This window comes from Symphalangus syndactylus, chromosome 11 (assembly GCF_028878055.3).
Source record: "Symphalangus syndactylus isolate Jambi chromosome 11, NHGRI_mSymSyn1-v2.1_pri, whole genome shotgun sequence".
NCBI classification, from domain to species: Eukaryota; Metazoa; Chordata; class Mammalia; order Primates; family Hylobatidae; genus Symphalangus; species Symphalangus syndactylus.
Genome location: NC_072433.2, coordinates 28,807,767 through 28,821,282, shown reverse-complemented (window position 1 = coordinate 28,821,282; position 13,516 = coordinate 28,807,767). Strand labels below are relative to the sequence as shown.

General features: G+C 38.8%; 1 protein-coding gene across 2 annotated transcripts in view; it reads right to left on the bottom strand.

The window, feature by feature from the left end:
* The window catches only part of CDH11 (cadherin 11), a 127,515-nt gene that overhangs the window by 38,463 nt on the left and 75,536 nt on the right, over positions 1 to 13,516 (bottom strand). For both annotated transcript variants that reach the window (XM_055298713.2, XM_055298715.2), the window contains 3 exons: positions 9,013 to 9,132; positions 7,867 to 8,034; positions 4,282 to 4,469 (listed from right to left, as the gene is read on the bottom strand). In XM_055298713.2, coding sequence (XP_055154688.1) covers positions 4,282 to 4,469; positions 7,867 to 8,034; positions 9,013 to 9,132 — 476 coding nt within the window. The remainder of the gene's footprint in view (positions 1 to 4,281; positions 4,470 to 7,866; positions 8,035 to 9,012; positions 9,133 to 13,516) is intronic.

The following is a 13,516-nucleotide window of genomic DNA, read 5'->3' as shown; positions in this document are numbered from 1 at the left end:
AGTCTGTTGATCTCGCTACAGCAGAAACTTTTGTACTTGGTTTAGGCATATGCCTCAGGACCTGGAGCCATTTTCCCACTGGGAAGCCCTGTTGGTGTTGAGCATAATATCCTCATGCTGCAGTTTCACATCCCAAGCTAGGCTCTCCAGGCATTTGCAGAGGTTTATGTGGGATGTCCTTTCCCAGTTTGGCGAGATTCCAAGTCTGGAGTCAGTTCAAGCCTCATTGCCTTGTGAAGTCCTCCTCAACAGCCCCAGATAGATTTGTGTGGCCCCCTAGTGGCCCTTTGGCAGCCCTTCATTTCCCTCCCCAGCGAGGTAGGGGTGGGAGAGGAATGGAGGGGAGCATCCCTTAGAAGTCTACTGAGTCTTACTGCTCTTTGCTGATCTTTGTCCCACAGTACACAAGAATGACTGTACCAAGTGATCATATGCATCCGTCATTTTGACTGAATGAGGAGTGGGGCTGATAGATGCTTAACATTTAGACATTTGCCTACAATTTATTCCCTTCCTCCCTCCAATAAAGATGTGAGGTAGTTTCCCATGTGAACATTTATATCCATGTTATGAGTAGTTGAAATAAAGCTAAATGAGGCAACACATTGCATAAGCCATAAAATTCTTAATACCCCCTAGTTTACTAATCCCACCTCTGAAAATCTTCCCTGAGGGATTAATTCAACACAAAACCAAAACAAACAATATTCAAAATGCATGATATTTGTTAGATATAATAGAAGGTTATATCTAATCTGTGGAAATGTACACACAAAACACCAAATCCAACTGTGAGATTTTAAGGAAATAATGATTCGTCAATAGGATGGGATGTTATGTAGTCATTAAAAATGATTATGTACATTATATAACAGCATGTAAAATGTTTATGATGTGACATTAAGTTAACAAATCAGATCACCCTCTGATTGCAACAGTGTTAAATGTTATGTATCCACATCTATACACCTGTGGACAAAGAATATAAAGAAAAATCAAACATAAAAAGAGTTTTGTTAAAACAGGGAATATTAAAAATGCCTTATAATTCTGCTCTGACACTGCTTTACAAGGAGTTTATCTGGTTGAAAATAAATAGCTCAGACACTGTGCGGCGATTTCTCTGAGATAGATGGAATTCCCATTTAGTCAAAGGTGCTGCGTGAACAGATCGGATTTTCCCCTCTTAGTCCACGAAGCCACCTAAAACCTCATCTTTATTTGACCCTGGTTCTTCCTCAGCTAACCACATAGAGATTGTCTAAATACTCCAAGGGTAGTTTCTCTGTCCCCTGTGCACTATTAAACTAAGACACAGTCAGAACTCAAGGTACTTATTGTTTTCTAAAATATTCAGTAAATGAATGATTCTATCTAGTAATTATTTCTTGAATTCTTCTCCTTCACTACCATCTCACTATCTCTTCTGCCTTCCTCAATTCTTTGTAATGTCTCCCTTGAATTTTAACAAGTTTGTTTGTTGGTTTTACCGTATATATCTTAAGACTCTCAAGATTGAAAGTATTGCAGTTTCTCAAATGTGTCCTGTTTCCATTGATACTAGCCCTTCATGAGCTATTTTTTCTGCCTTTTCTGTCCTTAACTATCCAGCAAATTTCTCCTCATCTATCAAGACTCAGCTTGAGAACTGCCCCCACAAGAAGTCATTCATGACCCATGTTCACAGGTCTTATCACACTATTGCAGTCAAATTTCAACTGGGGAGTGATTTTGCTCCCAGTTACTCCAGGGCTGTTAGGCAATGTCTAGAGTAATTATTTTTATTACTATTATCAGGACTGTTGGGTGGGGTAGAGCATGTGCTTAATGACCTTTAGTGAGGGGAAGCCTGGGATACTAGATACTACCAAATATCCTACAATGCACAGAACAGCCTCCTACAACAAAGAATTATCCAGCCTGAGACATCAACACTGCTAAGGCTGAGAAAACCCTCTCGGTTTTAATTATTGTTTCACTTCACTGTCCTGTTAAATTGTGAACTCCCTGTGGTCAAGACTCTGTCTCTTCAACTTTAGATTTCCAGCCTCTGGCAAAGGGCCTGCCTGACAAATAATAAGAACTCGATAACTCTTGGTGGAAAAATGGGTGAATAAATTAGGAAATAAATAAAAATGCTAAGTTAAAAAATACTTTAAAATGCAGAAATATTGCCATAATGTCTCTATAGACTTTTATGGTATTAAATTGCATGTAATGACTTTTACAAGGAGTCATACTTTTACTCTGTTAAATTCATCTATAATTTTTCTTTTTTTTTTCCCCTGGTGGACATTTGGAACTTTGTGCTTCAAGTTTGAGCAAATGTTCTTTTACAAATGAAATAACATCTTACACTGTTTAAAACCTAAATGTCAGTGCTTTATAGAAGATTATTCCTTTGCCTAGAATAAACACACTGAATTGGAGGCAAATGTGCAAATTAATCATATGCAGAGAGCTCATTTGCGACGTGTGAGTTCCATGGGGGTGATTTAATGTTTCAGGATTTCAGAGATACAGTGTGTGTTTATGCCCTGAATACACTAAAAACAGGTGACAACCTTAGCATGACCAACTACCCAATTATGTGAACAGCAAAGGATGGGAGGCAGGAATCGCTGATGTCGATGTTCATATGTCAGTGTCAAGCAGAAGAGATAGTAATATTAATTAACGAAGTAAGTTGACAGCTCTAGGCAACACACAGTTCGCACAGCTACTTTTCCAGAGGAGAAACCAGAATTAGTGACTGCCCTAGCTCCCTGTGGTTGATAATTAGGCTTCCTCGGTCCTACCATTCATCCATTAATGTAGACTTTTCCAAGTATCCAAATTTCACCCCAATTTCCATATCCTTCATTTTCTTTCTTTTTTTAATAACAATCACCCCCTACCTTTTCTTTGTTTTGTGCTCTATAATATTTTCCCCAACCCCAACACACTTTAAAATTCTGTGAAAGGTCAGTTTCTTAGCACAGGTCACTCCTTCCTCCCCCACCTGAAAGATTCCTTTCAGGGCCAGTCTTCCCACACTGGTCCTTGCCTCCTCTTTAGCTACTGGCCTCTTTATTGATTCTTCAAATTAATTTTCTATCAGTGTTACAGTCCAATCTTTTCCATCGCACCAAGGAGTTTAATATTCATGCTACAAAACTAAGTTGAAAATGAATGCTTGATTAAAACCAAGGTAATCCCATCTTCCGATTCCGATTTAATGCTCCATACACTTTCATGATGGAGAGGTGTTGATTTCTCAAGTGGTAAATCATGGGGGGGAACCATTTTAGAATGTATGGGAATTATTTCTTCACTTGGAAGTGAATCTTATCTGGCTCTCCTTTACAGACGCTTTCTGGGCCAGCTGTTTTCAAAATGTCTTGAGAGGGAAGTTGTTCTAGAATAACTAAGGTGTGAATTCCAGGTCTGCATGCCTGAGCTATATGACAGTGACTGGGTCAAATGATTTCATCTGTCTGAGCCCCAATCACCTCAAAATTAAGCTGAGGTCTCTTTGCCCATTGGGATAATACTACCTACTTTATACTTTTGTTTGTTTGTTTGTTTTTGTGAAAAGTAAATGAAATGATGTTTGTAAGAGGATGATACTCTGTCTGGCCAGTAGTTAGTATTGAGTGAATGTAAAACAGAAGAAACACTAAACTTCTCTTTGTAATAAATTAATCCCAGAGACATGTTTTTGGTGACTGACTATGGGGGAAGGTCCATAGTCTATCTGACTATGAGGGGAGGTCCACAGGCTATTTGATTAGGGGAGAAGGTCCATTATTGTTGCTTCTCCAGGTTCACTTGAGATGAAAACAAGTAGAGAATTGGCTTAAGTTTCACAGAGGGTCCAGCAATGCAGTGAACGTTGAATGTTGAAACAGCAGGAGTTCTGAACAGCCTGTCTAACAGATTCAGTGAGGCAGAGCTAAGGGGGGAATTCCATGCATGCTCAGGGCTGCTTCTTCAAAATCTAGATTTATCTCATTGTCCTTCCCTCCATGGGAGAACTGTGCTTCCCTCCGTCGGAAAACATTTAAGAACTAACTAGCAATCTCAGGCAGGTATCACCAGCCCCTTTGTCAGCTTCTCTGCAGTAACAGAAAGGAATACAATTCTGTGATCTTCCAGAGCTCAGAGCTCAACTACAAAGTCGGGTCAGCCCCTGGTTTCACAAATTCTCATTTCTTAACCGTCGCCTCCCTGTTTCTTGCAGTGTTGCCTTGGCAGAGCAGGCCACACCACTGACACGTCTGATTCCTTATCCTAACTCACCTTTTTCAGCTTTATCACCCCCTCCTGTGTTTCATAATCCGTTGTGATTTCAAACGATTCCATACCATCTCCATCAACAATATTGTATGTGACTAAGCCATTTTCTCCAATGTCTGGATCTTTAGCTTTCACTCTTCCTACTTCCTCCCCAGGGACGGCTGCTTCTGACACAGACATCTGGTATACGCCTAGAAGAAGAAGACATCTATTTTTATTTTCTCTTTTATTTGGCAGCTGTAAGACTATAGATTTCACTGAATCCCAATAAATTTCTCAAAGGATTTGGAATTGAACTTTCTATTGACTGAAAACATGAAAGAAGTGAATGGATGTGGGGAGGAGGATCCCACATGGGCTGCTTGTCGAAAGAATGTGTCCTACGAAGGGTGATAAAACAATATCTAGGTCCAGGTGAAATGGTGGGGTCACCTGTCACATGTAAGGGAGAAAAACAATGCTCTGTTACATTTCCCATCAGGTAATGATGGAGAACCATGCATGTCTTCATTTAGCAAAATAGCTGAAGCTTCTTTTCATGTCTTCAGGATGGTCCATGAGTTAACTCCAAGGCTCACTTATGGTATTGCCAAGAGCCCAGAAAAAAAAAATTCTCTGTTTAAAAGCCTTCCTTCAACAGCTCCATATTTACTTTAAAAATGCAAACTTTATCTTTAATATCACTCCCTGTCTAACTCTATATTTGACACTCCCCTTATTTCACCTCCTTCACAACTTGCCTCCTTCACAAGTTGGTCAAGTTTTACCTTCTCCAGAAGGCTTCCCTGCAGTGTGACCCTCCTATATATTTATTTAATGTTTACTGGGAGCCTAATACTGTACATGGAGGTACTGTCCTAGTGCCAGAACACTGTTTTGTTTGGTTGTTTTGTTTAGTAGTAAACAAAACAGTCAAGATTCCTCTCTTAATGAGGCCGACTAAAGAGAAAAAATAAAAACAAATGTAAACACACTCTGATGTCATTGCAATGAAAAAGGCAAATAAAGTAGGGTAAAAGGGTGAGGGTTCTGAGAGTGGGTGTGTGGTTGTGTGTGTGTAAGTGCATGATTGTGTGTGAGGTGAGGGGGTAAATGTGTGAGTGGCCATGAGTGATTGTGTTGGCATGAATCTGTTGTGTAAGAGTGTGAGTGTGTGTATGAATGTGAGCTATTTGTGAGTGAGTTTGTGTATGTGTATGAGTGTGATTGAATGCGCACGCTTGTGTTAATCATGTGTGGGTGCGAAGCAGAAAGAGGGAGAGATTGGTTTTGAGTAGTGTGGTAGGAGAAGACATTCTTTAGAAAAAGGAATCTAAAATGACTGAGGAAGACAATGATGTGAATATCTGCAGGATAAAAACTACCGGCCAGGTGATTAGCAAATGGCAAAAACCCTAAGGTGAGAAGATCCTGAATACTTGCAGAGGAACAAGAGGAGGAGAGTGACTATAGCCTTCTGGTGAGAGAGAAGGGCTGTAGGGAAGTGGAGGCCAAATTGCATAAAATAGACCATTGTGGGGGATGGAAAAGACTTCAGGTTTTGTTTAAACTTGGGGAAATCACTGGAAGGTTTTCAGTAAGTAGCTGAGATTCAACATTATCTTATTTGCTTTTCACATTTAATACTCTGTGCAACACACAATATAGGGAAGCCAGGATTGAAAATCTTGCCTCTATCATTTCCAAGCAAAGTGATCTTGGGCAAGTTACTTCAGCTCATTATGTTTTAATTTCCCCTTACAGAGATTTCATCAGTTCTAATACTTTGTCTATATTTATCAATAGTATTTTGCTTTGCAACTTTCTTTTGGATTCATAATCTATTTAATCTCACCATGCCCTCTATATTAAAGGATGCGTGGGAAGTGGGAGTCCCTTGTAGATAATTACCAATTAACATGAAGGTTTAAAAAAAAATGTACTATGTGGATTTTGTCCAAATCTCATTCAAGTTCATGACAGCGAAACCAGTACAACCAGCACAGTAGCAATGTAACTTTACTATATGATTGTCTATGACCAAGGGCAGTAAAGGCTGCCTGCTAATAATTCTGCTTGACCTTTCTTTTCCAACACACCAGACAATCGTATAGTGTGGATAATGGAGCACGCAGCTCTTAGAATGTTATATGAGCCTCAGGCTTATCGAGGATGCTGAACTTGTGCCCGGCCAGGCAAAAAAGTCTTGTGTAGATTCTTGTTTTTGAATTCCTTTGAGTAACCACAGTGCCTTCCTGGGGCCACATTTAGTTGCCTTCCTTGTTACCTCATTTGCAAAATGTTCCATTTCTCTGATAGTAAGCTCACAGGCTCTAAGTGAAAAAGACACTTTCATGATGAACCCCCCCATGCATTAGCAGCACCAGCAGCACCGCAGTCATACTGTCCATTCATACACATCTGTACGTACATAGACAGACTTGTATTCAAACTCTGACTTTGCCACATTTCTAGGGCAACTTATGCACTTTTTACGGAAGCCAGTTTAATCTGTAAAATGTAGGCTGTTGCAGAGATTTACAACAGTAGTGACTATTCATTAAATGATGGTAGTTGCTATAATTACAATTATTAATAATAACCTTTCAAAATCATTGTTTTTCATTTAATTCCCTCTGCAATTTTATAAATTTTGTAGAACAGCCATAATTCCCCCAGATAACAATGGCTAGAATTTGTTGACAACTTATAGACAGTTGTCATTATAAGATTTTACACTAGCTCCTTTAGTCCAAACAGTAATCCTATGAATTAGGTACTGTGGAAGATTGCATTTTCCAAAACATCGCCAAAACAATATCTCCCATCCCACTTGCTTTTCCCTCAACATGACTTTGACAGGTCTTCCACTGAAAGGTGGGGTCTACATGAACTCCACTTAGATTTATGAGCCTTATGACTCCAGTGGAAACAATGTGTTGTGACTTCTGAAGCTAGTTAACAAAAGGCAACACAATTTTTGCCCGGTACCCTTGGGGATCACACTTTCCAAAACCAGCCCACACAGAAAGGAAGTAGCAATCAACACAAACTTGCCAGCCATGCAAATAAGCTGGTTTGGAAGTGGATCCTCCAACCCCAGTGGAGCTGTCCCCAGCTGTTGCTGTGGAGAACAGAGGCATGCTGTCTCCTCCAAGCCTTGCCCAAATTCCAGACACATGATAAAAACAAATTATTATTATTATTATTATTGTTTTAAACCACTAAGTTTTCCAGCAATTTGTTACATAGTAATTGATAAAACACTCAGGGACTATTATATCCAGGTTAGAAATGAGGACACTGAGGCAGAAAAGGGTTAATTAATTACTAGATTGCATCACTACTACCAGGCAAAATACTTAGCAAAAACAATATTTTGTTTCCAGGGTTGTAGAACTTTTTACATCTTTTCATTCTCCTACTATCTCTACTCTCTGACGTTGTTGTTGTCTTGTTTTTGTGTTTTGTTTTTGTAAGAATGATAGGAATTGCCCCTAGTTTTCTAGATTTTCTTTTTGATACCTGAGTAAAGCAGGAATAGGTTAGAGGAGGCAGAGAGCTGGCTGTGGCACCATGGAAAAGTGAAAGCCAAGCCCACCTACTTACTCTGCGGAAACTTTGGTGGGTTGTCATTGACATCAGTCAGTGTGATCGTCACTTTGGTTGTCCCTGAGAGTCCGCCCATATGTCCACCCATGTCCTTGGCCTGGATCACCACGTGGTACTCCTCCTTGGCCTCCCTGTCCATGTTGGGTAGGGCTGTTCTGATGATACCTGGACAGGTGAGCAGGCAACATCACAGATATTCATTTATAACATTATGACAACAAGAAAGTTCTGAGCACTGAGGAAGCAATGCTGAATAAAAAGCCCATGCCCTCAGCAAGAATCATTTCAACATGGTAGTTACAACCAAAGGCAGCCATACTGAAGCATCATTATGTCTTTTCAAGCAAATCATAACAATTACTATACAGCATTTGTATTTATGATTTGTTGTACATTCAAGTAATAACCTTATTCTTCTCAGATATAAACACCCTGAAGACTGAAATATTTGAGTGGTCACTGCATGAATATCCATGACTAAACTCATACTTTTTGACTTCCAGCACAATCCTCTGTAAGTCTATTGCTGCATACAATTCATGGAAATGTTTTGATGGTGCATATTAAGTTTAAAGTAGGAGGTGCATATTTCATGCAACACATTAAAGTGTAAATATTAATTTTTAAAAGAGTGAACCAAATCAGTTAAAATATATACAATGCTCATACAAGCACGTATTGTCTATTATCACCTGTCACTGACAACAATGATAAATTAATAACTGAATTCTACATGATTGCTATATATTGGCACATGAGTGCCATGCTCACTTAAATCTTTAGGAGACCTTTGGAAGCTTTTTCTCTCTGTAGATATGGCAACAGTTATATGAAGAATATAGAGAGCACTGTGGAAGCCTTAGTCCTTATTGGTCTCTTACTTCTGACATTAAAGTTGAGTTTTTAGATTATAGTTGTTATTGTGTCATCGTGAAATATGGGAAAAACAATAATAAATGTTTCATGGTGTGCTAACGATGTGCTAGGCACAGGCCAAGTATCTAATCCTCACACTAACCTTATAGGGTAGCCTTCTTTATTCCTTTTTCATATTTGAGAAAACAGAGAAATAAATAAGTTCTGATCAGGCCTGGGACTTCTTATTCACCATGTGTCACAAATCACAGTGACATTCCACAGTACCTGTCTGTGCTTCCACCGAAAAATAGGGTTGTCCTTCGAGGATACTGTACACTAACTTGGCGCTATTTCCATAAGTGGGGTCATCTGCATCTGAAGCTGTCACCTGGATTACTGATGTTCCTTAAAAGTGAAATAAATTAATTAGCAACATCTCCTCAGCTTTTCAAATTATGTTCTTGTTTACAAAGTTTTATTCTAAAATTAACCCTGAAGAGGGCACCACAATTATTCAACATTCTCTCATTTTCCTGGAGTTGAGATGCAAAACAACCAGCCAACCAACCTTCCTTCCTTCCTTCCTTCCTTCCTTCCTTCCTTCCTTCCTTCCTTCTCTATAAAAATGCCCACAGTTTAAAAATGAACTTTCTGTATTTATAGTACATCCTGCATTGGTTGGTGATTAAAATAATATTATAAATATTATTGCAAAAATATCTTAAAACTCATGCACTTGAAATGTTCAGTATATCAAATAATTACATTAAAATCTTCCCAAAGAGTACAATAAATGATAATTAACGATAAATTGCTTTCATGAAAGGACAGAGTGCAATCTTCCATCTGTAGCAGAACAATAAATACATCATTTTATTGTTGCTTTGCATGTAATAAAATTGCTGCTAATTCTACAATTTAATTAATTTATGGCCATAAATATTGAGCAGAATGCTGTTCCCTACTGGCATGAAAATTGCATCTTCCCACCTGTAGCTGGTCTGGTAGCCATATAACAGAAATCACCAGTAGACATCTGGTGAGAGGTAAGGGAAGCATTCATGGGTCAGAAAGAAGGGAAACCAGGAAATTGAAGAAAGATGGGGTTTTGCTTTTCCTAAAAACAACCTTTGTTCCTGGCTGGTCACAAATAGCAAGTATCCGGGGCATGGTGTGCTGGGCTTCAGAGTAGGGAGAGAGGAGCTGGAAGAAGAAAACCAGTAATTATCGAATTTCTCTGTGCCAGCATGATCTGGGGGCACATTCCATGTATTTTGCCAGCATTCCTCTGCTGGGCATTTTTTACATCTACTGTATTAGTGAGAAATTGAACTTGAGATATATGAAGCTTTGTAATTTATTTCACAAAGTTGGTAATTGCCAAAGTTTCACCCAATCCAGCACACCACAAAACTCAAGTTATTTCTGTAACATTTTCAGCAGAGGGGCAAGGTTCTATGTGGGAGGCAAGGGAGCCAGTTTACACAGCCTTTCACTACCTTGAATGTATAGGGTTGTCAGTGATTTTCGTGTGGTGTATATCTCACTTTTTTCTAGTTACTCTTCTATAATTCATTATTTCATAGAAACAATATCTTTGGAGCTCTTCCCATTTCTCAGTCACTATTCTAGGCAGGATAGATTTATAAAGGAAAATACCATCATGGTGTGGCTAGGGACATTATTAATTTTAAATGCTTAATTTCCTTCTAGAACTCTGCTACATCCTTTACAATGGTTTTGTATTTCACATCTATTTCATTTAGCCTTCAACATAGTTTATATTATCCTCATTTTATAGATGGCGAAATAAAAACTTAGAAAGGTATAATAGGTTGCCTGGGTTCACATGGCTGATTAGGAGTACAGCCATGATTCTTAGTACTGTCTAACAACAGAGACTATACTGTCATATGCCATAATACAATGTCTGAGTTCTCAAAATAATAAGAGCAATCCATGACAAAGCCACATCCAGCATCACACTGAATGAGCAAAAGCTGGAAGCATTCTCCTTCAGAGCAGGAATAAGACAAGGATGCCCACTCTCACCAGTCCTATTCAACATAGTACTGGAAGTCCTAATCAGAGCAACGAGGCAAGAGCAAGAAATAAAAGACATCAAAATACGAAAAAGAAGAAGTCAAATTATTTCTCTTCACTAATGATATGATTCTATACCTAGAAAACTCTAAAGACTCTGCCAAAAGGCTCCTAGAACTGATCAACAACTTCAGTAAAGCTTCAGAATACAAAATCAAGGTAAAAAAAGCAATGGCATTTCTATACATCAATAACACTCAAGCTAAGGACCAAATGAAGAATACAGTGCAATTCACAATGGCCACAAAACAATAAAATACCTAGGAATATATCTAACCAAGGAGGTAAATGATCTGTACAAGGAGAATTTCAAAACACTGCTGAAAGAAATCATAGATGACACAGACAAATGGAATATTGATCCTTTCAATGATATTGATTCTTTCAACCCATGAGCATAGAATGTTTTCCCATTTGATATCATTAAAATGGCTACACTGCCCAAAGCAATCTACTGATTCAATGCTATTTCTATCAAACTACCAACATCGTTTTTCAAAGAATTAGGAAAAAAAAAAAAAACTGTTCTAAGACTCATATGGAACCAAAAAAGAGCTCGAATAGTCAAAGCAATCCTAAGGAAAAAGAAAAAAGTTGGAGGAGTCACCTTACCTAACTTCAAGCTATACTACAAGGCTACAGTAACCAAAATAGCATGTTGCTGGTGCAAGAACAGACACATAGACCAGTGGAACAGAATAGAGAACCCAGAAATAAAGCCACACACCTACAGCCATCTGATCATCAACAAAGTTGACAAAATTAAGCAATGAGGAAAGTATTCCTTAATCAATAAATAATGCTGGGATAGCTGGCTAGCCTTATGCAGAAGAGTGAAAGTGAACCCCAACCTTTCCCCATATACAAAAATTATCTCAAGATGAATTAAAGATTTAAATGTAAGACCTCAAACTATAAATGCCCTAGGGAAAAAAATCCAGGAAACACCATTCTGGACATTGGCCTTGGGAGATAATTTATGACTAGGTCCTCAAAAGAAATTGCAACAAAAATAAAAATTGACAAGCAGGACCTAATTATACTAAAGAGCTTCTGCACAACAAAGGGAAACTATAAACAGAGTAAAGAGACAACCTACAGAATGGGAGAAAATATTCACAAACTACACATCCAACAAAGGTCTAGTATCCAGAATCTACAAGGAATTTAAACAATTTAACAAGTAAAAAAAATGTCATTAAAAAGTGGGCAAAAGACATGGATGGACACTTACCAAAACAAGATATGCAAATGGCTAACAAACATAAAAAAATTGGTCATCACTAAACATCAGAGAAATGTAAATGAAACCCATAATGAGATACCATCTCACACTAGTTAGAATAGCTATGATTAAAAAGTCAAAAAATAACATGATGGTGAGGATGTGGAGAAAAGGGAACACATATACACTGCTGGTTGGAATGTACATTAGTTCACTCTGAAAAGCAATTTGGAGAAGTCTCAAATAAAACAGAATTACAACTCAAGGCTGGGAGCGGTGGCTTATGCCTGTAATCCTAGCACTTTGGGAGGACGAGGTGAGCGGATCACCTGAGGTCTGGAGTTCCACATCAGCCTGGCCAACATGGCAAAACCCTGTGTGTACTAAATATACAAAAAAATTAGCCAGTGTGGTGGTAGGCGCCTGTAATCCCAGCTACTCAGGAGGCTGAGGCAGGAGAATCGCTTGAACCCAGGAGGCAGAGATTGCAGTGAGCTGAGATCGTGCCACTGCACTGCAGCCTGGGCAACAGAGCGAGACTCTGTCTCAGAAAAAAAAAAAAAAAAGCATTACAATTCAACCCAGCAATCCCATTACTTTTTATAGACCCAAAGGAAAATAAATTGTTCTATAAGAAAAACACCTGCACTTGTATATTTATTACAGCACTATTCACAATAGCGCGGACATGGAGTCAACCAAGGTGCCCATCAACAGCGGATTGGATAAAGAATATGTGGTATATATATACCATGGAATACTATGCATGGTGGCATGAATAATATCATGCCTTTGCATCAACACGGATGCAGCTGGAGGCCGTTATCCTGAGCAAATTGACACAGGAACAGAAAACCAAATACCACATGCTTTCATTTATAACTGGAGGTATAAATGAACCCAATGCTTACCCAGTGGGAATAATAAACAGGATTACTAGAGTGGAGCCAGAGGACAAGTGCCGAAATCTATTGGGTACTCTGTTCACTACCTGAGTGATGGGGTCATTCATACCACAAACCTCAGTGTTACACAGTATATTCATGTATATTCACTCAATAAACCTGCACACGGGCCGGGCACGGTGGCTCACATCTGTAATCTCAGCACTTTGGGAGCCTAAGGCAGGCTGATCACTTGAGGTCAGAAGTTCAAGACCAGCCTGAACAACATGGTGAAACCCCGTCTGTACTAAAAATACAAAGAAATTAGCCGGGCATGGTGGCGTGCTCCTGTAATCCCAGCTACTCGGAAGGCTCAGGCAGGAGAATTGCTTGAACCCAGGAGACAGAGGTTGTAGTGAGCCGAGATGGCATTACGGCACTCTAGCCTGAGTAACAGAGGGAGACTCCGTCTCAAAATAAATAAATAAATAAATAAATAAATAAATAAATAAATAAATAAATAAACAAACCTGCACATGTACCCCCTGAATCTAAAATAAAAATTGAAACTAAAAAA